Genomic DNA, 24,480 nt, shown 5'->3' on the forward strand with positions numbered 1-24,480 from the left:
ATGGGTCAGTCAGTCAGTCTTTGAAAGCCATTGATGTTAGATGAGATTGCACAAATCCTCCGGGAACATGCTCCTCAATCTTCGGCATGACATCACCCAACTGGAAGACCTTACTTCTGTTCAGACTGTAAACAGAATCTAATCTAGGCAAATTCTGGCCCTAAAGCATCAATCCCCTCATCCTTGCAGCAACACCGCACCCATTGGAATTTAGGGTAACCCAGCTCTGGGTGGATTTCTTTGTCCAGATTACCGGAGGTGACTTAATCTCATGATCAACTCACATTCTCAGCAGGAGGGGCTGAGGGCTTTCAGCTCACCTCCTTATTTGAAAGTCTACCCCTTCATTAATTGTTCACCAATGCAAGTTGATTTTTCATCTATCAGGGGCACCCCTTTTTCTAAAAATATATTAAGTCATTCAGTATCTTCATTAGATGTCTGGTTACTGAGAGAACCAGTGACTATCAATGTGTTGATTATCAACTACACTAATTAATAGATTATTAGTTACTCAGAAACACTGTCTCTCTGGCTTTTCATTTGTCTCACAGCCTCATCACCTCCTGACAATTCCCCTTCCTTGGCTCTCCTCCTTCCCTCTCCCCTCTCCATGATATATCTACATTCCTGGAGTGAACTCTCCCAAGTACAAGCTTGTGAATGCCCTCCATTCCTTGAAGGTCCATGAGATCATGTCCTTACTTGAAGCCTTCTCTGCCAACCTCCAGATAAGAGTGGTACCTCCCCATAAAATTTCCCATAACCCTTTTTCTACATCTTTCCTTTGCCCTTATTACATTATTCTATCTCATGACAACGTAGTTTGTGTTGTACCTAACATATCAGTGCATAGTCCAGTATCTAGCATACAGTAAACACTTAATAAGTGCCTGTTGATCATGTCATATTCCCAACCACACCTAACAAAAATGTTATTGTTTTATATATGAAGAAACAAGCTCAGAGAAACCAGGTGAGTGACCCAGGGCCATATATAGAGTGTCTGAGCCAGGACTCAAACTCATGTGTCCTGACCTTGGGATCAGCACGCCTTGTGCCAACTCTAAGCTTCTGCAAATAGCAGTGAATAAAACAGAAGGTTGGAACAAGAGACTCCTGGGAGCTAAGGCAATATTTTATTGGGCCCAGGAAGGAGTAAATAGCATGTGGGTAAGCTGCATGACGCTTTAGGGTACAAAGCAAAATATTGGGGCCCTAAAACAAAATTCAGCCACTTGAAGCATTTAACTGAGAAGGTGAATGGGTGCCTCTCCCAAAGGGACAGAAGGAATGGCAGCTGCTCCCAGGTAACAGGAGATAATCCCAACATGTATGTAATCTGTGAGGGCAGAAGCTAGTGAGGCTGCCTCCTATGAGGTTGCCTCTGCCAGCTCACACATCTTCATGAGGATGCAATCCTTGTTGTTTCTGACATTTGCCTTTGAGTCCTCCAGGAGCTGACATACCTCGGCATCAGAATAGTTTGTGAATCGGAATGTCTGATATGTCTTATGTCTCTGCTTAATGACCTCTAGGACAGAGAGAAACAGAAAACCATGATATTACCAAGTAGCCCTTTCTGGTCTGTGATCACCCAACCTCAAATCAAAGGTCCCCAGTGGCACAACAAAAAGTATGTCTTGATATCTCCAACCCTTCACATATTTGAAGACAGTGATGATACCTCCCAAAGTCTTTTTACTTACAAATACTTCATGTCTTCAACCATCCCTCAAAGGACCTGGCCATGATGCACCTCTTCATCCTGCTTGCCTTCTGACATGAAACTAGGTATAACTTAGGAGCCGTTATAACTTCTTCCAGACTGCCTCCACTCTCCCCTCTCCTTCTCTCTCCTTCCCTGTTCCTCCCCCCTCTCTCTCCCATCTCTCCCTCCTCTCTCTCTCTCTCTCTCTCTCTCTCTCTCTCTCTCTCTCTCTCTCTCTCTCTCTTTCCCCTTCTCTCTTTCTCTCTCTCCTCTCTTCTCTTTCTCTCTCTGCCTCTCCCTCCCTTCCTCCATCTCTCCCTTTCCCCCATCTCTCTCCCTATCCCTCTGCCTCATCCCTTTATTGCTTAGCTCTCTCCAAAGTGACTAATAATCTCTTAATTGCCTCTTAATGGCCTTTTCTCAATTATAGTTCTGGATCTCTCTGTAGCCTTTGATATCATCAATGATCCACATCTCCTGATATTCTCTTCTCTTTAGGTTTGGGTGATACTCTCTCCTAGCTCTCCTCTTGCTCATCTGACTGCTCATTCTCCATATCCTTTGCTTGATCTTCAGACAGGTCATGGCTGCTAATTGTCAGTGTCCCACAGGGCTCTATCTCGAGCTCTCTCATTTTCTCCTTCTGTACTATTTTACTTGGTGATTTCCCATGGATTTAATTCCCATCTCTCTATGTTGATGATTCTCATACCTACTCATTCAGCCCTAAGCTCTCTCCTGGTCTCCAGTCTTCTATCCCCAACCACCTATTGGACATCTTTAACTTGGCATGTCCAAAACAGAACAGCCTTTCCTCTAAACATTTGCTTCTTCCTAACTTTCCAGTCACTGTCCATTGTAACCACCATCCTCCCAATCACATCCTAGGAGTCATCCTTAACTCTTCACCATCTCGTATCCCCTGTATCCAATCAGTAGACAAAGCCTATCAATATTACCTTTGTAGTATCTCCCAAATATGCTCCTTTCTCCCTTCTAACGTGGCAGGCCCACATCAAATCACACCAGGACTACTACAATAGGCCACTGCTGGCTCTGCCTGTCTCAAGTCCTTCCCCACTCCAATTCATCCTCCATTCAGCCACCAAAGTGATTTTCCTAAAGCAGAGCTCTGACCTTGTCACACCATTCTACCCTGTTCAATAAACTCCAGTGGCTCCCTAGCACCCATAGAAACAGACATAAAATCCTCTGTCTGTTCAAAGCCCTTCGTGACCTCTCCCCACCCGTCTTTCTAGTCTTCTTACACTTTTATCACACACACATATACACACATGCGCGTGTATGCTCTTTGTCCAGTGATGCTGGCCTCTATGCTGTTCCTCACACAAGACACTCCATTTCCCAATTCCATGCATTTTCACTGGCTATGAATCCCATTCCTGGAATTCTCTCCTTCCTCATCTCTGCCTCCTGGCTTCCCTGGCTTTCTTCAAGTCTCAGCTAAAACCTCACTCCTGTAGGAAGCTTTTCCTGATTCCCCTTAGTTCTAGCGGCTTCCCTCTGTTGGTTATATCTAACTTATCTTGTCTATATCTTATTTGTATATAGCTGTTTGCATGTCTCCTCCACTAGACCCTGAGTTCCTTCAAAGCAGGAACTGCCTTTTGTCTTTCATTGTATACCAACTGCTTAGCACAATGTGTGGCATACACTAAATGCTTGTTAACTTAGTAGGTGGCACAGTGGATAGAATGTGGTACCTGGAGTCAGGGAGACCTGAATTCAAATCCTGCCTCAGACACTTACTAGCTATGAGATCCTGGGCAAGTTATTTGACCTCCATCTGCCTTAGTTTCCTTATCTGTAAAATTGGGATCAGAAGAGCAGCCACATCACAGGGTTGTTGTGAAGACTGAATAAGATTATATACACACACACACACACACACACACACACACACATATATATACACACGCATACATACATACATATACATATATAATACATATATGTTGCTGTGCAAACTTTGAAGCACTACACAAGTGCTAGCTATTGTTATTAAGCCAGTATTTCTGTCATTGTTCTGTCAGCAGCTGTGTCTATAAACCTGAGTCAGCCTCCTGTTGACTGAGTCCATGGAACAGCAGCTGAAAGTTGAGACATGATGCTTCTGATTTGAGACCACTATCAGAGAAGTGGGGAGGCTTCCAGTATTTCTCAACTTCAATACCAGAGCTGTTGGTTCCTTAGTGTGAATTCGGATAAGGGTATGGGAAGCACCCTAGTGGGTGAGACATTGTGAGCAATTTGAAAACATGTGAGAATTCTGACTCAAAATGGACAAATTAATGCAATTGATAGTGGGAAAAGGTGCTGGATTCATAATCTCATAAGACCTGGGTTCAAATCCAGCCTCTCCTACTTACAATCTAATTGTCCTTAGGCCAGTCACTAGCACTCTCAAGGTCTCAGTTTCCTTATTTGTAAGATAAGAACTTCCTGGCTTCTGAGGTCCCTCTTAGTTCTAAATCTTTGAACTATGAAAAGTGAGATGTTTGAGAGCTTGAAATTTTGCAGATATAAATTTGTCCCACTCATGTTCGGTTTGATGTGATGCAAGTCTGTCATGTGGTATTGAGGAGGGAGAAGGTTGGGCTGGGCAGGTAATAAGAGAAAAAGAGCTAAAAGTTTTGGAGAAACATAGCAAGAGTTTACTGAATACAAGGGGGAGACAATCCACAGACTGTGTTAATACTACAAAATTGTGGGGCATTTGCTAATGTTGCAATTAGTTACCAACTTCCAAATATTTAGACAGATGGCCTGTGAAATGTCTTACAATGACTATAGGTGGTACAACTCACTGGGGAGGGAACAACCCGTTGGGTCTGTAGTTATTCTGACCTTTAGCTGGTGACACTGTTGGGTACTGGATTGGGCACTGAATGTTTATCAGGTTCACTAAATTAGAAAATGGAACTAATGCTGCCAGTTATTTCTGATAACTCAGCAAGCCTCCAAGCAAGGGGAGACCTGCAAGCTGCTGCTGAGGGCACTGAGGGGCGGGTCACAATATTAACTCCACCCTGCATAGCTGAATGGGATCCATGGGCAAACCTGGGAAACTGGTGGGAACAAGGCTGGGACAGGACCTTCCTAACTTAGTCCCCATTTTCTTCCCTCCCCTGAAAGGAGCAGCCCCCATCTAGCTGACCCTGGCCTCATTATAGTACCCACTTAATAAGTACACTTGACTTGATTTGACTCGTATCCCTTGGATAGTGTGAAATTATGAATTAGTTCTTCCCAACCTTACTCACGATCAAATAGGATTCAAAGAAACTAAGCCAGGCACTGCTGTGCTGCTTCTTAGACATGGACCTAATAGGCCAGAAGCACTAACATCCTGAGAGTGTCCCTTGCCCCATCTCACGCTAAACTCTGGTAGTCGTTAAGGAGGATAGCGAATAGCTGTAAGATGGGCACTGGTGCAAACCTAGATGCCAATGGCAGAAAAGGTTAGAGAACCTGGCTAGATCAGGAAAGAAGTGGAGTCATGAATGCTTCTAAAACATACTAACCCTGAGAATTCAAATTGTGGGCAGGGGGCCCCACCACAATTCGTTACTCTGCTCAAGCTTGGGTTGGCAACATCCCATTGCCATCCTGTGGCTTGATTCTCTATTTCTGTTACCTCTGCCTCTGTTTCTCTAAGCACAAAAAGTATTTCTCCTCATCCCCCAACATCCACCATGGTAGGTACACCTAGGCCCAGGATTACCAAGACACTAAGGACTAGTGACTGCTTGCCAGGCTACAGGGTTGGCACAGGGTTGACAATAGCTTTTGAAAGGTCTCAGAAAACCAAATTTCATGTACACTTCTAGAGATTCCAATGTCCTGGCTAGCAATTGGGACTAGGCTGTTGTGAGATGGGTAAAATCCAAAAGCCAAATCAAACATCCCCATGCTAACATTGGGAACATGCCTGGTCCTTGCTACATGTTTAGAAGAAAATGAATATCCCCCGGGCAAGATGGAGCTCAATACAAGTCCCTTCACCCAAGCTACTTTGCCTAGAGAATTTATATGTCTCAAATCTCTCCACCACCACCACACAGGTGGCAGCTACTTAAGCCCTTAGAACATTGGCTACTACATTATCCCATTTCAGGCAGGACTAAAGTATAGGGGATGATAAAGAAGTAGGGATTACAACTTAGGGTAACCTGGAGGCCAGTAACATCTCTCTTTTGCCAGGTAAGCAACCTTCACCAAAGCTCATGCCTGCAACCCCACAGAGAGCATTCCAGATGACAGGAAACCCTTTGAACCCAGTACCACAATACTCTTTAACCCACCTTCACCAACCTAGTACAAGACACCTCAGTGGCTGTGCAGCCCAAACCCCTACCTTCACTGTCACAATTCACTTTATTGAAAAGTGGGAAGTGCATGACCACAGGTGGCTTCTTTCCTTCAAAGATGTACAAGTCAGAGGGAGCCTTGGCTTCTTGGTCAAGCTTAGCATCATCCACAGGAGGGAAGGGGATATTGCAAGCTTTGCAGTACTTCTCTGTAGCCTTGATTGTCTGAGAAGAGGGGACACAGACCCATTATAGCTACCACCTGAGGGTTCCAGAGCCTAAAGTGTCTCTAGAGACTTTCAAGCCTTCTCTCAAAATTATACTTTCTAGAGAGGGAAAGTGAGGCTAATAAGAGAGAAAAAAGGACTGGGTGAAAGTCATACCATGAGTTGGGGATGAGGACTCAAGCCTCACATCCCAAGCAAGGGCTCTTTCTTGCTTGATTGCCCCAACTAGAGTCTTTGAGAGGGGAATACTCCCTGCTACCTCAAATGGATCCCCTGCACTGAAGTCGAAGGACAGGATGATGTCGGTGTTCCGCACTTGGGGCAGGACCAGGGGATAGGCAGAGTTTATAGCCAAGCCAGCATCCATCAAATATATATTTTTCTTTTTTGTGAGAAGCTTGTCTTCAATGTCTCCTCGGTAGAAAAACAAATATCAGAGACTCCCTCACAAAATCACAGAATCTCAGAGTTGGAGCTGGTCCAACCCATTCCTGATTCAGGATCACATGAGCTATAGCCTAGAAAGCAACAAAACCTCAGAGATGTGAGTCTATTCATTCTTATGGCTACCTGTGGCCTCACCCACCATCAACCAGAGACGTGTTCTCTTCCATTCACTAATAAGAAATCATTCTATGGATGCCCCCTTAAAATCCTTTCCATATTTCCCACCCCTACCTTTTCTCTCAAGTCTCTTAGTTCTTTTCTGGTCTCCCATTCCAAAAGGGCTCCAAATATGACATATGGTGGGATAAAAAAGAGGTAGGGTGGGTAGAGGAAGATATTCTGTCTTCAAATATTTGAAGGGAGGATGTAGGAAAGAATGATTTAATTGTTCTGCCTGACCCCAGGAAGAAGAACTAGAATCAATGGAGAGAGGGGAATATTATGACAAAAAATTTCACCCAGATATGATGAAAGACTTCCTAACATATCGCTCCATCTCTTGACTCTGGGCATTATTATTGATTGTCCCCCAAATCTGTAACACTCTTTCTCTTAATCTAAATCTCCTGGCTCCCTTCATTTCCTTCAAGTCTAAGCTATCTCACTTTCTGAAAGAAGCCTTTCCTGATCACCCTTGATATTAGTGATTGTTGTCTCTTGATTTCCCCCAATTTATCCTGTCTCTATCTTATTTGTATGTAATTGTTTACATGTCTTCACCATTAAACTGCAAATTCCTGGAAGGCAAGGACTGGGTTTTTTACCTTTCCTTGTATCTCCAGTGCTTAGCACGGTGCCTGGCATATGGCAAGTTCTTAATAAATGCATGTTGATGTGACACAACATAACAAAGATAGTTGTCCCAACATAAAATGAGCCATCTTGGGATGTTATCACAATCACTGAATGTCTTCAAGCAGAAAGGGGACAACCACATGCCAGAGATAATATATAGTTGCCCAGATGTAGATTGGATAAGCATGAGCACTCCAGTCCTTTTCTACTCAAATGTTGTTATCCTAAAAAAGACCTTACCATACTTATACAGAAAGTTATGTGTTGTTCCCCATATCCATGATAAGAGACAGTTGATGGTCTTCCATAAAAATTTTAGGAAAGATGGGACACTGCCTAGAGGAAGAAAAAATAGAATCAGAATCAAATATCTTTACAAAAGGAGTCCAGTGTTGGGAAAAGCAAGGACCAAAAAACCAGATAAGTTGTGGAGAGAAAGCAGGGCACTGGGGTCTGAGTTTGAGACATGGCTCTGATGCTTACTGGCTATGTGACCTTGCCCAAGCTATTTATACTCTTTGGACCTCAGTTTCCCTCTCCCTAAAGTTAGGAGGTTGGGGGTGGAGCCAAGATGGCAGAGTGAAAGCAGGGACTTCTTGAGCTTACCCCCAAACCCCTCCAAATACCTGTAAAAATGACTCTAAACAATTTCTAGAGCAGCAGAACCCACAAAATGACAACAAAACAAATTTCCAGCCCAAGACAACCTGGAAGGTCAACAGGAAAGGTCTATTGCACCAGTCTGAGAGAGGAGTGCAGTCCAGAATGGACCTTGCCAGCACAAATGGGACCCCAAAAAATGCAGATTAGGCCTTAGGGGACTGAATCACTGGCAGCTGTGTTGTTTTCCAGACTTCTCATTCCATAAATACCAAAGACAATGTAGAAGGTCAGTTGGAAAACTCTGTCTGACATGGGTGAGAGAAGAGCTCGGTCCAGCCCCAGCCCTGGGGCAGCAAAGGTGGCGGTGGCATGAGTGACTGCTTCTAGAGCTCGCAGCATATAGGTAGTAGGGGCAGATCAGAGCAGGATTGTAGAGATCTCTTTGCTGGTGCTGAGGGAGGATTCTCTTGCTTTCCCCTTGCTTGGATCTGGGTCGCAGTCCTGTGTGGTGGTTCTGGGGCGAAGAGGAACGCTGGTGTGGCAGAGCTTGTGGCAGTGGTGGAGAAGGAATCATCCTCACAGTTCCAAGGCAGAAAAGAGTGCTTGTGGTCACTTACAGACCAGAGCACAGACCAAGAGAGGAGTAAACACCTCTTCTTTGATCAAACAAACTTGGAAGACCTAAAAATTTACAGGTCCCTAGAAATACCTATGAAAAGAGCTGCACAAAACCCCTAAAATTTGAATTGGTCTCAGGGGATGGAAGAGCTCAAAAAGGATTTGGAAAATCAAGTGAGAAAAGTAGAGGAAAATTGGGTAGAGAAATGAGAGTGATGCAAGAAAATAATGAAAAATGAGTCAACAGCTTGCTAAAGGAGACCCAAAAATGCTCAAGAAAATAACACCTTAAAGAATAGACTGACCCAAATGGCAAAATAGGTACAAAAATCCAATGAGGAAAATGTCTTAAAAATCAGAATTGGCCAAATTGAAAAGGAGATCCAAAAGCTCATTAAAGAAAATAATTCCTTAAAAATTAGAATGGAGCAAATGGAAGCTAATGACGCTATAAGAAATCAAGAAATTATAAAACAAAACCAAAAGAATGAAAAAATAGAAGACAATGTGAAATATCTCATTGGAAAAACCACTGACCTATAAAATAGTTCCAACAGAGATAATTCTTAAATTATTGGACTACCTGAAAGCCATGATCAAAAAAAGAGCCTAGACATCATCTTTCAATAAATTATCAAGGAAAACTCCCCTGATATTCTAGAACCAAAGGGTAAAATAGAAATTGAAAGAATCCACCAATCACCTTCTGACATATGTCCCAAAAGGAAAACTCCTAGGAATATTATAGCCAAATCCCAGAGTTTCCAAGTCAAGGAGAAAATATTGCTAGCAGCCAGAAAGAAATAGTTCAAGTACTGTGGAAACACAATCAGGATAACACAAGATTTAGCAGCTTCTATATTAAGGGACTGAAAGGCTTGGAATATGATATTCTGGAGATCAAAGGAGCTAGGATTAAAACCAAGAATCACCTACCCAGCAAAACTGGGTATAATACTTCAAGGGAAAATGGACATTCAATGAAATAGAGGACTTTAAAGCATTCTTCATGAAAAGATCAGAACAGAATACAAAATCTGACTTTCAAATGCAAGACTTAAGACAAGCATGAAAAGGTAAACGGGAAAGAGAAATCATAAGGGACTTATTAAAGTTGAACTGTTTACATTCTTACTTGGAAAGATAATATTTGTAACTCATGAGACCTTTCTCAATATTAGGGTAGTTGGAGGGAATATGTATGTGTGGGTGTGTGTATATATGTAGACAGAGGGCACAGTATGGGTAGAATATGAAGGGATGATATCTAAAAAACAAAATTAAGGGGTGAGAGAGGAATGTACTGGGAGAAGGAGAAAGGGACAGGTAGAATGGAGTAAATTATATCACATAAAAGACACAAGAAAAAGTTTTACAGTGAGGGGAAGAGGGGAAGGTGAGAGGGGATAAGTGAACCTTACCCCCATCAGATTTGGCTGAAGGAGGGGTTAATATACACACTCAACTGGGTGTGAAACCTGTCTTACCCTACAGGAAAGTAAAGGGGAAGGAAATAAGAGAAGAGGAATGACAGAAAAGAGGACAAATGAGGGAGGAGTAATCAGAAGCTAACATTTTTGAGGTGGGACGGGGTCAAAGGAGATAATAGAATAAATGGGGGTCAGGATAGGATGGAGGGAAATATAGTTAGTCTTTCACAACATGACTATTATGGAAGTATTTTACATGACAACACATAACCTACATCAAATTATTTGCTTTCTCAATGAGGGTGGGTGGGGAAGGATGAAAGGAGAGAATGTAGAACTCAAAGTTTTAAAAAGGAATGCTAAAAATTGTTCTTACATGCAACTGGTAAATAAGATATACAGGCAGTGGGGTATAGAAATCTATCTTGCTCTTCAGGAAAATAGAAGAGAAGGGGAAAGGAGAAGGGGGGTTGATAGAAGGGAGGGTAGATTGGGGGGAGGGGTAATCAGAGTGCATGGTGTCTTGGAGTGGAGGGAGAGGAGAGAGGGGAGAAAATTTGGAACTCAAAATCTTGTGGAAGTGAATGTTGAAAGCTAAAAATAAATTATAAAAATAAAGAAAAATGGAGAGGTTGAGCTAATTCAACTCTAAGATCCCTTATAGTTCTAAATCCTGGGATCCTGGGATATTCTAGTCTAAGAATTGGGACTTAGGCCAACTTTACCCTTCTCTGAGCTTCAGTTTCACCACCATGAAGAAAAGGGATTTGGAAGAGGCATTCTCAGATGGTCCTTGAGCTATGATACTGTGTAGAATTTGGGCTGATTGCATCCCACCCTCTCCTGTCTTCACCTGCCTCTGAGGAACACATTGGCCATCTAACATTAGACAGAGGGCAGCTATCCCCCCTCCCAAGAAGGTGCAAGTGCACCTGCAGGGGAATTTTCAAATTTCACTCACTCTGTTTCAACAGATCTTGGTTCAAGGACTTTCCCAATAAGTCCTGAGTAAGCTGCCTTTGTTGATCTCGAGAAGTCTGGCCCCAGCACTCAATCATCTGGTTGATCAATGCTGTAGCCTCATAAAAATATTTGCACCCTGGGGCCAGAAAGAAGATGCATCAGTCCCTACCCCCATGAGTGCTCCCTATATGCTGACTGAGTGTCTCAGTCATAGCCCTTTACCTAGAAATTCAACGAATCTAGAAGAAGATAGAACAAGAAGTGTGTACCCTGACTGGATATGTCAACACCTTAGCCAGCTTCCTTTAGGCCTCACAGAGGATCTTCAGCCAGGAAATTTTGTCAAGTGTTTTTGGAGGACATGGTACCTGAGGCAGTTTGGGTAGTCCTCAAGAGTTTTGAGAACAAAACTGAAAAATTATTCCCTCTCTCTGCTTCTGTACCCATACTGTCAGCCTCTCTTACATATCCTTAGCCTTGCTGCAATCCTTCCCACCCCCATGCTCCCTTCTTCCTCTCTCTCCTTACCACATATCACTGGTGTAAGGCTGTGTCACTACAGAGCATTACAGTGGGATGCAGTCAGAAGTGAGTTTTCTATCTCAGCCAGGTGCCAAATCCCTTCCCTTAAACTGGGAGCCTTCTGAAAAAAGGTCTACATTGTGAAGCCAGAACTGTTAAGGTAGCACAGGGATGGCTCTTCTCTCAGACTACAGGATCTCCCAAGGGCTGGACTGTATCTAAACCTCACAACAGGGAATCTTAGAAAATGGTCTTCTCTTTTAAACTAATAGCTGCCCAAAAGTCTTGTCTTGTTCATCACCTCAAAGGCTTCCTGAAGGTAGAGCTGATGAAAGATAAAAGACCTAAGTAAAGGATAACCCACACACATACACGCTTCAGGATTAAACCCTCTTTGTGGAGAAGCAAGAAGCCTAGATTTGAAGTCAGAAGATGCTGGATCACCTCCCAGCTCTGCCTTGTTGGTTCTCGCTGTCTTGTTGGTTCTAAAACAAATCCCTCAATTTCTTTTTCTGCAAGATGCATCTAAGGGTCATTCTACTTTTGACTATGAGCTTCTGCTCAAGGGAGGGGCTCTCTCCATGGTACTGAACACCTTATAGGAACTACCACCATCTCTTCTTACCTGTCATTATACACTGTAGATTTTCCAGGATGGGCAGACAGTCTCCATTTGTTAGGAAGGTGTAAACCAAGTTGAATAGTTGATCCATGGTGGTTTTCAAGGTAGTTCCTAGTAAAAAAAAGGCACAATATAAATAATATCCCTCCAGGCCCTACGGGCTGAGCAGAGGTGGCTGAAAAGTGGAGAACCCTCTCTTCAGGTAGGTTGCCTTGAAAGGTGAGAAATTTATCTGTTCACAGGTAGATGCCAACTGGTCCAAGACTGAAGGTCCTAAGAGGAGTCAATAATTCTAGCCCTTAAGCCATCCTCAGAAGATGTACCAACACCAAGATACTTAGAGAGAAGAAATTCATGACATCCTTTGATCACCTAAATTGATCATCCTACAAGCAAATTCTTCTTCAGAGTCATCCTATACCTCCCTTATGGAAAGTAGCAAATTTTGTGGAAAGAGCACCTTAAACTGAATTTGAATCCTAGCTCTGACATTTCCTACTTGTGTAACATTAGTTAAGTCACTTCCGTCTCTAGCCTGCCTCAGTTTTTTGATATCTAAAATGAGGGAGATGACATTTGTATGATCTATTCCCCAAGTTCTGATGGGTGGAGTGATTTGTAGGCCTTATAGCACTACAAATATAGGAGTGATAATTATAGCTATTATTACTATTTTTAAAATCATAAAGATGGTGGAGGGAAATGCTATGTCACAGCCCAATTCTCTTTCATTTCCTCAAGTAGTAAGAAATAGAACAAAACAGAAGAATAGTTATGTTGGTTGTCTTCAAGTATTTGAAATCAACCATAACAGCAAGCAAGCATGTATTAAGAACCTACTATGTGCTAGGTACTGGGTTATAAATACAAGAATAAAGGAATCCTTATTGTCAAGGAGTTTACATTCTACCAGAGGATACCACCAGTACATATATGATGATATGCAAAATAAATATAGGGATAAGGACTAAATTTGTAATTTTGTTGATATAGAGAATACCCAGGAGAGGAAAACTCCCTCCACCAAAGCAGGATGTCACTTTCTCAGCAATTTAAAGCCCTAGAGAATTGCTTACAACATCATGCCCATGCTCATGGTCAGTACAGTTTTCAGACATTACAAATGTAAAGGCAAGGGGGTTAGCCTATCCAGTAACAGCAAAGGGTGTTTGCCTTGGCATTTCTTGTCTGTATACTGAGGGGGGCTGACTGGATTGTCATAAAACCATTTCACAAATTGATGTGTTGAATCTCAAAGGGATGAAATGAGGCACATAGTTAAGGAGTGTGGCTCCCACTGAACACAAGGTGTCATGTGGTCAGGGATGATTCAAGAACCATTGAGTCCTTTCCATACAATCCAGCTCATGAAAATTTCAGGCAAGATGGGCAGCTAAAGAACAGGGTCACTGTGAGTCTTGAGACAGTTGGGTGAGATTCATATATTCTAGTAAATCTCTAGCTTTCCAACATGGTAGTGCCCCAACAGCAACCCCAAGTTCAGTGCCTTCACAGGGAACTACTCTAAGTGCTGCATGTATAAAGTGCTCTCCCTTTGTTATGCGACCTTTTTAGTTGCTTAAGGGAGTAAAAAAAGAGTATGCATGTCAAAGATAATGACAAAATGAACTTGAGAAGAAACCCAACCCTGAAAAAAAATTTTTGAGGAGAGATACAGCTGTCCTGTGGAGTTGAGAGAAAACTGCTTCTCACATAAACTTATCAACAGAGCCTGATGGAAGACAGATTAATAGAGGTAAGGAAAACTGCAGGGCATTGTGGTCTAACTCATTAATATGTGATTATGTAAACAATTTGAAGCTTTAAGTAGAAATTATAAATCCAATACCTGTTTAGAAGGCATGGAACAGTCATATAAGAACTATTGGGGTCACACTTGCCAGAAAGATGGAATTTTTTAGTTTCACATCATAAGATAAAAATGTGTCACCATTAATGAGGAGTCCTTGATTTGAAGCATTCTAAATTATATAGAGAAAACCAGAAGATATAGAAAATAGGATAGAAGAAGCTGAGCACAGGAGGAGTCAGAAGCTGAGAAAAGAAGGCATAGAGAGAAGCACCTGACAAAACACAGGATGTAGAAGCTGACAGGGACTAAGCAGGGCTGACAGGAAGGCTTTGCAGCTGAAGTCAGTAGCCGTTAGATTAGTGAAGAGCTCTGTAGGTGCTTGAAGGTGGTTGGAGAACATCAGGGTCCTCCCTCGATGGAAAGAGTTCTTAGGTTCATTGTCAGCTAGTGCCACTTGTGAGAAAGGAAACTTTTCAGGGGTGTCTGTGTTACTCTTTACTGCCCTGTATAGTTTGAGTAGCTCATAGAAAATACACCTGATTAGCTCCACTGGTTCTAGACTCAATGCAACTGCTTTACACCCAGGGTATACATTATATTTTTCTAAAAGAGCCTAACACTTTATGAAGGCCTTGACACTGGCAGCTATATGCTAAAAAAGAACTTGACACTGCTTAAGTAGCCCAAGAGTAGCAGTCAAATGGCTATACTCAACAGGAGAGCAACTAGCTTAAAACTGATTTTGCCCACCAAGTGATGCATGGTATATACTAAAGATATCAACAATTGTGAAGACTGTTCCAAAGTCATTTGTTGCCCCAGGCACATGGGTTTCTCCACTTGACTTACTGCTTGACATCAGTAAGTGTACATCCACTTCACTCTCTCTTTCCTTGTCTCCCTGAGGGACACAATGTCTATTATTGGGAGTGTGATCCAGGCTCATGGGTAGTCTGTAACTTTTCCATTTTTCCTGTATTTGGCTACTACTGAGTAAATGTTATGGTTGCTTTTGCTTTTGCCTTATTATTTAGTAAATACTTCATGTTTAAGAGCCAATGGTCCCTTTTTCCCTCTGGTCCCCTGTAAACCTAAGGCAGTTGACTGGGATTCCTTAAAATCATTTCACAAGTTGACCTGTTAAATCTCAAAGGGATGAAACAATGAACATAGTTAGGGAGCATGGCTCCTACTGCCTACAAAGGTAGGGCTGTCAGGTGTAATTCAAGAGCCACTGATTCCAGTCCACATAATCCATCTTATGAAAGTTTCAAGCAAGATGAGTATATTTATGTGGTCATAATAACCCAATATAACCTTTTAAAAACTGATCCTTGGGGCAGCTAGGTAGCACAGTGGATAGAACACTGGTCCTGAAGGCAGGCAAGAGTATCTCAGTTCAAATCTGGCCACCGATACTTACTAGCTGTGTGACCCTGGACAAGTCACTTAACCCTGATTGCCTCAAAAAAATCTGATCCTTGATATCCAAAGCCAAGCCCATCCCAAGGCATGTGAGGATACAAGTTCAGGTCCTTACCCTCAGGATCAGCAAGCAGCATTTTTTCCTGGGGGCTTGAATCATTGATAAATTTGCAGAAGAAATCTACAAGGAGAATGGAAATTCTTTCACTAGGGGTTAAGAAAGACCCACCCTGTCCTCAAAGCCCACTTTGTCCCCCTTCCTTCCTTCTCTAAAACCTATTTCTCCCACCTACCCTTGATGGTTTTGAGAATAGTATTCATGTCAGCCAGAGCACTGCCACATAAAGCTGTAGAGAAGAGAAGGAAGAGAATATCACAGAAAGGAATTAAAGGCTGGGTTCTCATTTGACCTTTTGTATCTAAGTACCAAAAGAACACTGCTCTGTCCATTTGCCTTGCCTCTCCCCCTTCAGATTAGTAAAGTGTACAGAAACCCAAGTTAACAGTAGGGACAGGGAAGTAAAGAGTGTTTCACATCTGGTTGCCAAATTACACGAAGAGTTAACAAGGTTTCATACCGAGGTTCACATCAGGAAGTAATCTCACGCAGTTCTACAGAGCCTTTTCAAGGTGCTCCCATTCTCTCACCCCAAAGGTGAGGAATCTCTGGGAACCAGGATTCTAATTGGATGCCAAATGTGGGGAGAGTAACATGTGAAGGAGGGACAACCCCATGGCTCCTGCTGCTCTCCCACGTGTGGGAACATAGATTCAGTTCTTACCTTTCAGGTAGGAGAAATCCCTTTCAGGTTCTAGTTGGATGCGTTTACCTCCCTCAAATTTGCTCCCACAATGAGTGGTAGAGACATAAGCACCAGGTGTTGAGTAGCCAGCCCAATCAGGAGTGAATTCAAACCAGGCATCTGGAAAGAAAACAAAACTGTGACTTTGGTAAAAAGTCACAACAGGATAAAATTCACACCCAGAAAAATTCACACTATGGTCTAGAGTTTCCACAAGGATAGAATCACACCAACCTGGGACTTTATTTCCAGCTACATTCACACTAAGACATGTTCCCACGTCAGGTTTCCTATCACCTACTTTTTCCAGAGAGATCTACTCACTATAGAAGTCTCTTCCTAATAACTCTCTGGCACCAACTAGTTGGACCTAATCAGCAAAGGAGACTGGACCAAGCTCAGCGGGAGAAAACCAGTTTGGTCAGTCAGGATCACCCCATTGTTCACTTAACAAGGCATTTAGGATAGAAGTTGTAAACACCAAAAAGTAAAGTTTTTAAAGAAGCTGAGGATCTCAACAAGCATGGAGAATGGAAAAGTTTTCATAATGACTACAATGAATATGTGATGTTTATATTTCTGCAACTGTCAAGTGACTGCTTTCTATGTTTAAAATGCAGGCTGCTCTTCTTCTCAGGAGAGAAGAATAACATGACAAACCGTGAGAATTTAGCAACATGACAAATTGTGAAAGTTAGAAGGGCCCTCAGTAGTTATATAATCCAATATCCACTCACACTAACCCTAATTCCCTCATATACTTGGCAAGGGGCAATCCAGCATCTTGGGAATACTTCTAAAGAGAAGGAAGTCTCCATCTCAACAGGAACACCACCAAGGAAGACACCACCTCAACAGGAAGGCTACCAAGGGAGACCACTAAGGAAGGTGCTTCCTCAGCAGGGACACCACCAAGGAAGATGCCGACTTAACAGGGAGGCCACCAAGGAAGGCACCGGGGCAGGAGGGAGGTAACTGTACTTCTAAAGAGTTCACATAATAGGGGAGTTTTCATGACATCAAGGTTAAATCACTCTTTGTAAATTTCCCTCATTGCCATCTGAGATGAAGCAGAACGAATCTAACTCCTCCACCACAAGACAACCATCCATATATCTGAAGCCAGCTGTCATGTATCCCCAAGTCTTCACTTCTCTAGGCTAAACATTTCCAGGTCTTTCAACTAATCCTCACATGTCATGAATTCGAGGCCCTTCACCAATCTTGTTGCCCTCCTCTGACCATCTTTTCAATGTCCCTTTTAAACCATGGTACCCAGAACAAAACATGATGCAGTGATAAAAAGGTTCAAATAATTCATCTCCATGCTCCACATTGTGAGGGGAAAAGAAGTGATTCCTGTAAAAGTGGAAGTGGGGCTTCAATGTGAAAATTAAAAGTTTAAGAAAGATGTGAAGAAGCAGAGGGGAAACTTGACCTGTATAAGGAAGTTGGAGAATGGAAGAATGCCACAAAGATGAGGAAGGGATGGGGTGCCATTACACATTTGAAACCACAAAAGCAAAGTTGAGAAGAGGAGGAAGCTAAATGTACATTTGGTGAAGAAGCACCTGTATATTCTTGGAGAAATGTTAAGGTAGATCCACAATATCTATCAGGTGAGATCACTCAATAATGATTGGGGAAAATACCAAATAGTAGAGGCATTCAATACCTCTCCACTGAGGCTTACTCAATCAGCTGTTCGTTGACAGCATGAAAGTAGGTCAGTTGTCTTCTTAGAGCATGTATCTTATGTATAATAGACAACTGTCCAAGATTTGTGAAAAGGGATAACCACTACCAAATTCCAGCAATCCAAGAACAAATACTATGGCCAGATGAAATTTTTTGAAAGTATAGCCAAATATTTCAAAGTCTTGGGGGGGGGAGGGGAAACTAAAGACCACAGGGGTACGTGGGTAGTTTTTCTCCTTCCTGTCTATTGACAAGAGGTACCAAAGAGAAAAACTGATGTGAGAAATAAACAACTGACAAAGCTGATCTCTAAGAATGAAATTTGAATTTCTGGACCATAAATTAATATAGGAATGACCAGCTACTAGCTGGGGATAAAATATACCTAAAAAAGCTTAAAAGGATGTATTTTCCAGTACATTGTAAATATAATCAAAAAGGCTCCCAACAGAAAAGGATAGGGGAGGGAGAAACTTGGCTACATACCCATGCATTTGTCTGTCTATACATATATAGATATATATGTATAGATAACTTCTCCAAGCTAGATATCCAAGAGAGTAGCTATAATGAAGAATAGCAACTGAGGCACCCAAAAGTCCAGAAGAGGCAAAAATCCAAGAAAAAACATCAGTAGTAACTTATCTTTGGACATTTGTATATAAATAAATCAGATCAAGTGATCTGCCAAGGGTCATACAGTTATGCAAGAAGGCAAATCTGAACTCATAGGTGTAACTAAGACTTGGCAGGGTGAGATCCCTGACTGGAAGATGGTTCTAGAAGGATACAATGTTTATTTTAAAAAACAAGATAAATAAAATGTGGGGGAGCAACATTATATATTAACATATGTCCTTTTGAGGGAATCCAAGAAAACCCGAGGAAGAACAACATGGTGGAGAGCATTTGGATGTAAATCAATGGAGAGAGAAAAAAAGGAGATATTTGTATGAGAGTATACTACAGATCACCTGGGCAGAAAGAGAAAATAGATGAGGAGCTCGGGGAACAGATCACAAACCTGGCACAAAGATAGGATACTGTGGTGATGGGGGACTTCGATTATATGGATCACTGATGGAGTTTCCTCTCTGCCAAAAACAGAGGAGCTCATAAACTCTTGACTCACCTTGGTGTTCATTTCATCCTTCAAAAGGTTGAGGAAACAACAAGGGGAAATTCTATGCTGGAAATGATTCTCACTAACAGGAAGGAAGTAGTTGCTGGCATAGAAATGATGGGATCCTTGCTGAAAAGTGACCACTCCCTCCTGGACTTTGTGATAGAGGAGAGGAAAGTCGGACATACTCCAACATGCACATCCGATTTGTGAAAAGCAGATCTCCAAGGGTTCTGAGGAAAGATGAGTAGGATGCTTAAAATACTACAGGGGAAGTCAGCCCTGGAGCCATGGGCAATCGCAGGGATAAAATTCTGAAGATAAAAGGAAACAATTTTGACGAGGAGGAATAATAAAAAACCATCTGAAGAGACCACCATGGATGCACAAGGAAGTAACCTATGTACCTTGTTTTGTAAAATATATTTATGGCAGATAAAAGCAGAGAAGCAACAGAAAAGCAACAGAAGATGAATAGAAGGTCATGGAACAGTCTGTAAGAATTTTGTCAGGAGTGTCACAGCTCAGAATGAACAAAGATTGGCAAAGGAGCCTAAAGATGGGATGGGGGAAAAAGTTGGTAGCTATGTTGGAGGAAGAGGAAAATCAAAGAAATGGCATCGCTACTGGCTAGGGGTGTATGGCACAATGATAATTGACAAGAGAGAGGAAGAAGAGATGGCTCATTTATTTTCCTTCTATTTTCTCTGCCAAAGAAAGATTTTTTTGCACTATAAAAGACAAAATGAAAATTTCTAATAGAGTGTTGATACTCAACATATGTAGAGAGATAGTAAGTGAACACCATTCTGAACTTAGTGAATTCAGGTCTCCTGACCCTGAATCCTTTGGCACTGAAAAAGACTGCTGGAAGGGATGGCTGAGGCCCTCTCAGTGATCTCTTAAAGACTGCAGAGAATGAGAGTAAGGCCACAGTACTAGATAAGGATTTATTTTAAAAGTGGAGTGGGGTACAAGGAATAATCTATAAAGTATATATAGTCCAGAGAATTCAACTTTGATTCTGGGGAAAATGCTAGATGGATTAATAGAGATGGTTAAAGGAGGAGGAGGAGGGGAAGGATAATAATAGTGTTAGCAATACCTAACAGATCTACAGAGGGGAGAAGTTATGACAAGGTCATAAATTTAAGGAGGTATAACTTTACCAAGAACAGATTGTGCCAAACTAACCTCAATCCCTTTGAACAGTTACTAAACCAGCAGATCACGGGAATGTTTTAAATAGGTTTCCCTAGACTTTAGTAAATCACTTTACAAAGTATTCTTGGGGAAAAGATGGAGATATGTGTCCCAGGTGATCATATAATTTAGAAATTCAGGACTATTTCTACGGACAGATTCAAAGGGTAATTTATGATTCAATGTTATCTTGAAATGAGGTCTCCAGGGAAGTCCCTCAGGGATCTGCACTTGTCCCTGTACTATTTTGACATTTCTATCAATTACCTGAAGACACAGATGACCTGCTCATCAAATTTGCAGATATCATAACCTGGGAGGGATAGCCAGTCAGCACAACAGACAACTAAGTCAAGATCCCAGAAATTTTGAGCAGGCTACCTACAAAAATATTGGGCTAAATCTAAGAAGATGAAATTTGATGGAGATGCAAAGCCCTATACTTGAGATGCAAAAGCCAGCTTCTCAAACACAAAATGAGTGGGAGGCATGATTCATGAGACAGTAGCTTGGGTAACAAAAACGTGAGTGTTTCAGATGCCTAATGTCACTGGATTGTAGAGTATGTGGAGAGGAGTTAAATATGACAAGGCTGGCAAAGTAGGAAGGAGCCAGGTGGTGAAGGACTTTGCATGTCAATCAGGGGAATGTACCCACTGGGTAGGAAGGGTGAAGTAGGGATTCTTGTTCTGGTACAGGTTGGACTATGGTCACTGAGAACCCCTCCAACTCTGAAATTCTGTGAAGATTCTGCAATGTTTTCCTCAAAAATATCTCAGGTCCATGGGCTATGGAGATCTTCCCAGGTCTCTGCCCTGGCCATACCCTGCCTCCCCAAAATAGGCCTTCTGGACAGATATCTTGCCACCCTCCAAGTCTCCTCCAGGGGAGATGCAAGGACCATGCTCACTTGGAGTCTTCTCCTTTTCGCTGGACTTGAGGTCATGATTGATGGTGGCAAATATGGGATATGGCATGGTCCCCATCTCAGATTTCTCTCTCATGTGGGACAGACAGGTACCTGGAAGCTGATAGGGTTAAGAGGAAGAGATTCAACACAGAGAAATGGAAAAAGGATTCAGAGAGTTGTGTCCCCCATGGAGCTAGGAGGTGCCAAGAGGTTACCAATTCACAGGGTTTGTAACTGAAAAGGATCTTAGAACCTTATTGCTACCCCAACCTTGTCATTTTTCAAGTAAGGAAACTGAGGGTCAGAGAGGGAAAGTCATTTGCTCAAGAACCCACAGAGAATCAGCAGCAGAGACAGAATCTGAAACCAGGTCTCCTGACTATAAAACTAGGGCTCTTTTGACTATGTTCAGGATGGAAGGGATACTCCCTGCCTTACCACCAAAAAGTTAACTTGAGGTCTCCCAACAGAGCCCTAGCATTTAGCACAGTATCCGGCACATAGTAGGTGCCTAATAAATGCTAGTTTAGGCTCCAGCAAGCAGGAGACCTGGGTTGGGGCAGCCACCCAAACAGGGGGATAGAATGGGAGCACCTTCACCCTGATATGAAACCTCTCCCTGCTCTCAGCTCCCCTGGGTCCTCATGGAGAGCTTACTTCCTTTGTAAGGTAGTAGACAGTGGAATAGGACCAGAAGTCAGTGAGAGAATAGTCATCCCTCTCTGCAGCATCACAGAGCCCATCCAGGGCAACAAAGAAATTCCAGGAATCCTCCTGAAGCCGCCTCCTGAGCTCATTTTCTGCCTTCTCCAGATCTTGCCACCCATCGCTCTGGGTGCAGAGGGAGGACATGCACCTAACAACGAGAAAAGAATCTGTCTGCCTAGTTGGTGAAAGATCTGTTACAAACCATTAGACCATAATGGGGCACCCTAGTTGCAAAAAGCACCAGCCCTGGAGTCAAGAAGACCCCAGATCAAATACGACCTCAGATACTTACTGGCCATGGGACCTTGGGCAAATGATTTCACCTCTGCCTGCCTCAATTTCCCCAACTATAAAATGTGGATTATAGAATGTACCTCCCATGGTTGTTGTAAGGATCCAATAAGATAACATTTGTAAAACTGCTTAGTATAGTGCCAGGCGCACAATAGTTCCTCAAGAAATGCTTCCTTCCTTCCTTCCTTCCTCCCTTCTATTGTGGTTTCCAAGTGCTTAGAAGTTCACAAAGGCCTGGATGGCCCTCCACTCTGAAAACTATTAACCCAATGCATTATTTACATAGCTGGTTAGTTTCCAAAGTGCTTTATAGTATAACTCTGCTTTGTCATCTACAAAGCCCATTCCTCCTCTCAAACTCAAGTTCTTGTCATTTATTGCCACAGAAACCCTTTCAGTATTTAGCATTTAGCAAGTGTGACCAGGAGACTTCAGGGGTTTGGGCAGTGGGATTTTGTGGAGTATAGAGCCTGGCTGTGAACCCAGGTTCCCTTCCTCCCAGTGGAGCTCTGGATTCCCTCCCCAGACACAGCACACACACTGACAGGTTCTTACCAGATGGAGCCAGACACCCCTGCAATGTATGTGACCATGTCCAGGAGCCCCTCTCGGCTCAACTCACTAAGGACACCTTGGCAGGCTATGGCAGCTCTCAGGCCCCCACCAGAGACCAGCACAGAAGCCACAGGGACCTAGGCACAGTAGAAGGAGAAGTGAAAGTAGCTTACTAGGGTTCATTCCTGGGAAGGGACATGAGAGAGGGAAATGTTATATCAGGGGAAAGGAATGGTAGGTAGGCTGCACATCTGGGTAAGGTATAGAGAAAATTATACTCTAGGAGGTAGGAAGAGAGTGAGAATTCACACCCTGGAAAAAGAGAGGAGAAAGGGTGATAGAATTCCCATTGAAAGGAGGAGAGAAAAAGGTTAATGACTTACTCCTGGGAAAGAGGAGGACCTGTAAAGGTACCAGAAGGGAAGATACCAGGGTCCACACCCTGGAAAGACAGTGGATCAGGGATCAGTAAAGCAGGAAATGGAAGGAGGCAAAGGCTGGAATTGAGTCCAATAAAGAGTCAGGCAAGTCCCAAGTATCTACTTCAGGGAACCTTCTGCAAAGCATCCAGATGCTCCTGGGTTCTACCCAGACCATGGCCTCCATGGCCCCATACCTTTTTGACATCAAGGTCCAAGTTCTTCAGGGTTCTCAGGACCACCTCACCCCGTTTTTTCACTGCTGCTTTCTCTTCATCTGAGATTCCAACATGGATACTGATATCAGAACTGCCCAGAATATTAAGAGGCTTGTTATGGCCAGCTCCTTGGGCTCAAGCCCTTCACCCTGAGTTGACTGGCTAGTTCTGGAAGTTCCAGCATCAGCCTGAAACTCCTCATCTTCTCAGTTTCTAGCCCAGGCTCCCAATCTGCCACCCATGGATCAACCTGGCCCTGAACCTTCTCTGCTTTTTACCAAATCACCCCCATATCAAGTTGGGTATCACATCTGCCTGCGACCCCGCCTCTTACCTTTCATCACATGGGCCAGGGTGACTCTGGGCACTGAAGGCAACTTGCTGCAAAAGACAGAGGCTAGTAGAGGCCCTTTATAGAGGCCCATTAGTAAGACTGCCTTCTACCCAGTAACCCCTCACCCTAGCCAATGTCCACATAGATGGAGCCATAAACCCCCACTTCCTTAAAGTCACACCCCTGACAGCTCCCCTTAGCTTTTAAGGCTCTATTTGACATCTCCAACCACTTCATTTCTATCCTCACTCCTCTGCCCCAAGGTGCCCATTTCAATCCCATTAAGTTACCTGGAAGATACCAAGTAGACCAAGAAATTATGACAGTACCTGGGGTATAGCCATGCTTGCTGGCCTCGCAACCTCCACTGATCACAGAAAGATCTGAGCCAAAAAAAAAGGGGGGGAGGGTGGAGAGGAAAACAGAAGCTTCCTAAAAGGGTCTATCTGTCTTCCTCTGTATCTGCATTTCCGTGTGTCTCTACTTCTCTCTTCCCACCCCACCCCCCACCTTCCACCTCTTAAACTTTTAAAAGTAGAAACTATGTGCCAAAGATAAAGCAGCTTCAGCTGTTTCTACAGTCTAGGACACCCAGAATTAAAAAGAAGATAGACTTAACGTCATTTTCTCTGTTAACCTGGCCTCTCAAAGTTTGAAAGGGTTTATTCCCCCATATATACAGATAGCGAAAATCTCTAAGAAGCAAAC

General features: G+C 42.9%; 1 protein-coding gene across 1 annotated transcript; it reads right to left on the reverse strand.

Annotated features, from left to right (window-relative positions):
* Positions 1-1,373: 1,373 nt before the first annotated feature.
* Positions 1,374-24,116, reverse strand: LOC118838979 (cytosolic phospholipase A2 gamma-like). Its single transcript, XM_036746362.1, has 15 exons — positions 24,102-24,116; positions 23,773-23,819; positions 23,418-23,529; positions 22,802-22,938; positions 21,902-22,100; positions 21,245-21,362; positions 16,290-16,430; positions 15,801-15,854; positions 15,623-15,688; positions 12,273-12,380; positions 11,124-11,261; positions 7,752-7,847; positions 6,529-6,683; positions 6,090-6,267; positions 1,374-1,534 (listed from the first exon to the last, which is right to left on the reverse strand). The coding sequence occupies exons 1-15, from the start codon at positions 24,114-24,116 to the stop codon at positions 1,374-1,376; spliced, it is 1,725 nt and encodes a 574-aa protein (XP_036602257.1).
* Between the last annotated feature and the right edge of the window lie 364 nt (positions 24,117-24,480).

Source organism: Trichosurus vulpecula, chromosome 2, assembly GCF_011100635.1.
Source record: "Trichosurus vulpecula isolate mTriVul1 chromosome 2, mTriVul1.pri, whole genome shotgun sequence".
Lineage (NCBI taxonomy): Eukaryota > Metazoa > Chordata > Mammalia > Diprotodontia > Phalangeridae > Trichosurus > Trichosurus vulpecula.

What these genes read in the sequence shown, in the direction of transcription:
- LOC118838979 (XM_036746362.1), bottom strand. An exon ending in TCTACTACCTTACAAAGGAA is followed by an intron (nt 21,363 to 21,901) that starts GTAAGCTCTCCA and finishes TAACCCTATCAG; the next exon opens with CTTCCAGGTACCTGTCTGTC. An exon ending in GTGCAGGGGATCCATTTGAG is followed by an intron (nt 6,268 to 6,528) that starts GTAGCAGGGAGT and finishes CCCTCTTCTCAG; the next exon opens with ACAATCAAGGCTACAGAGAA.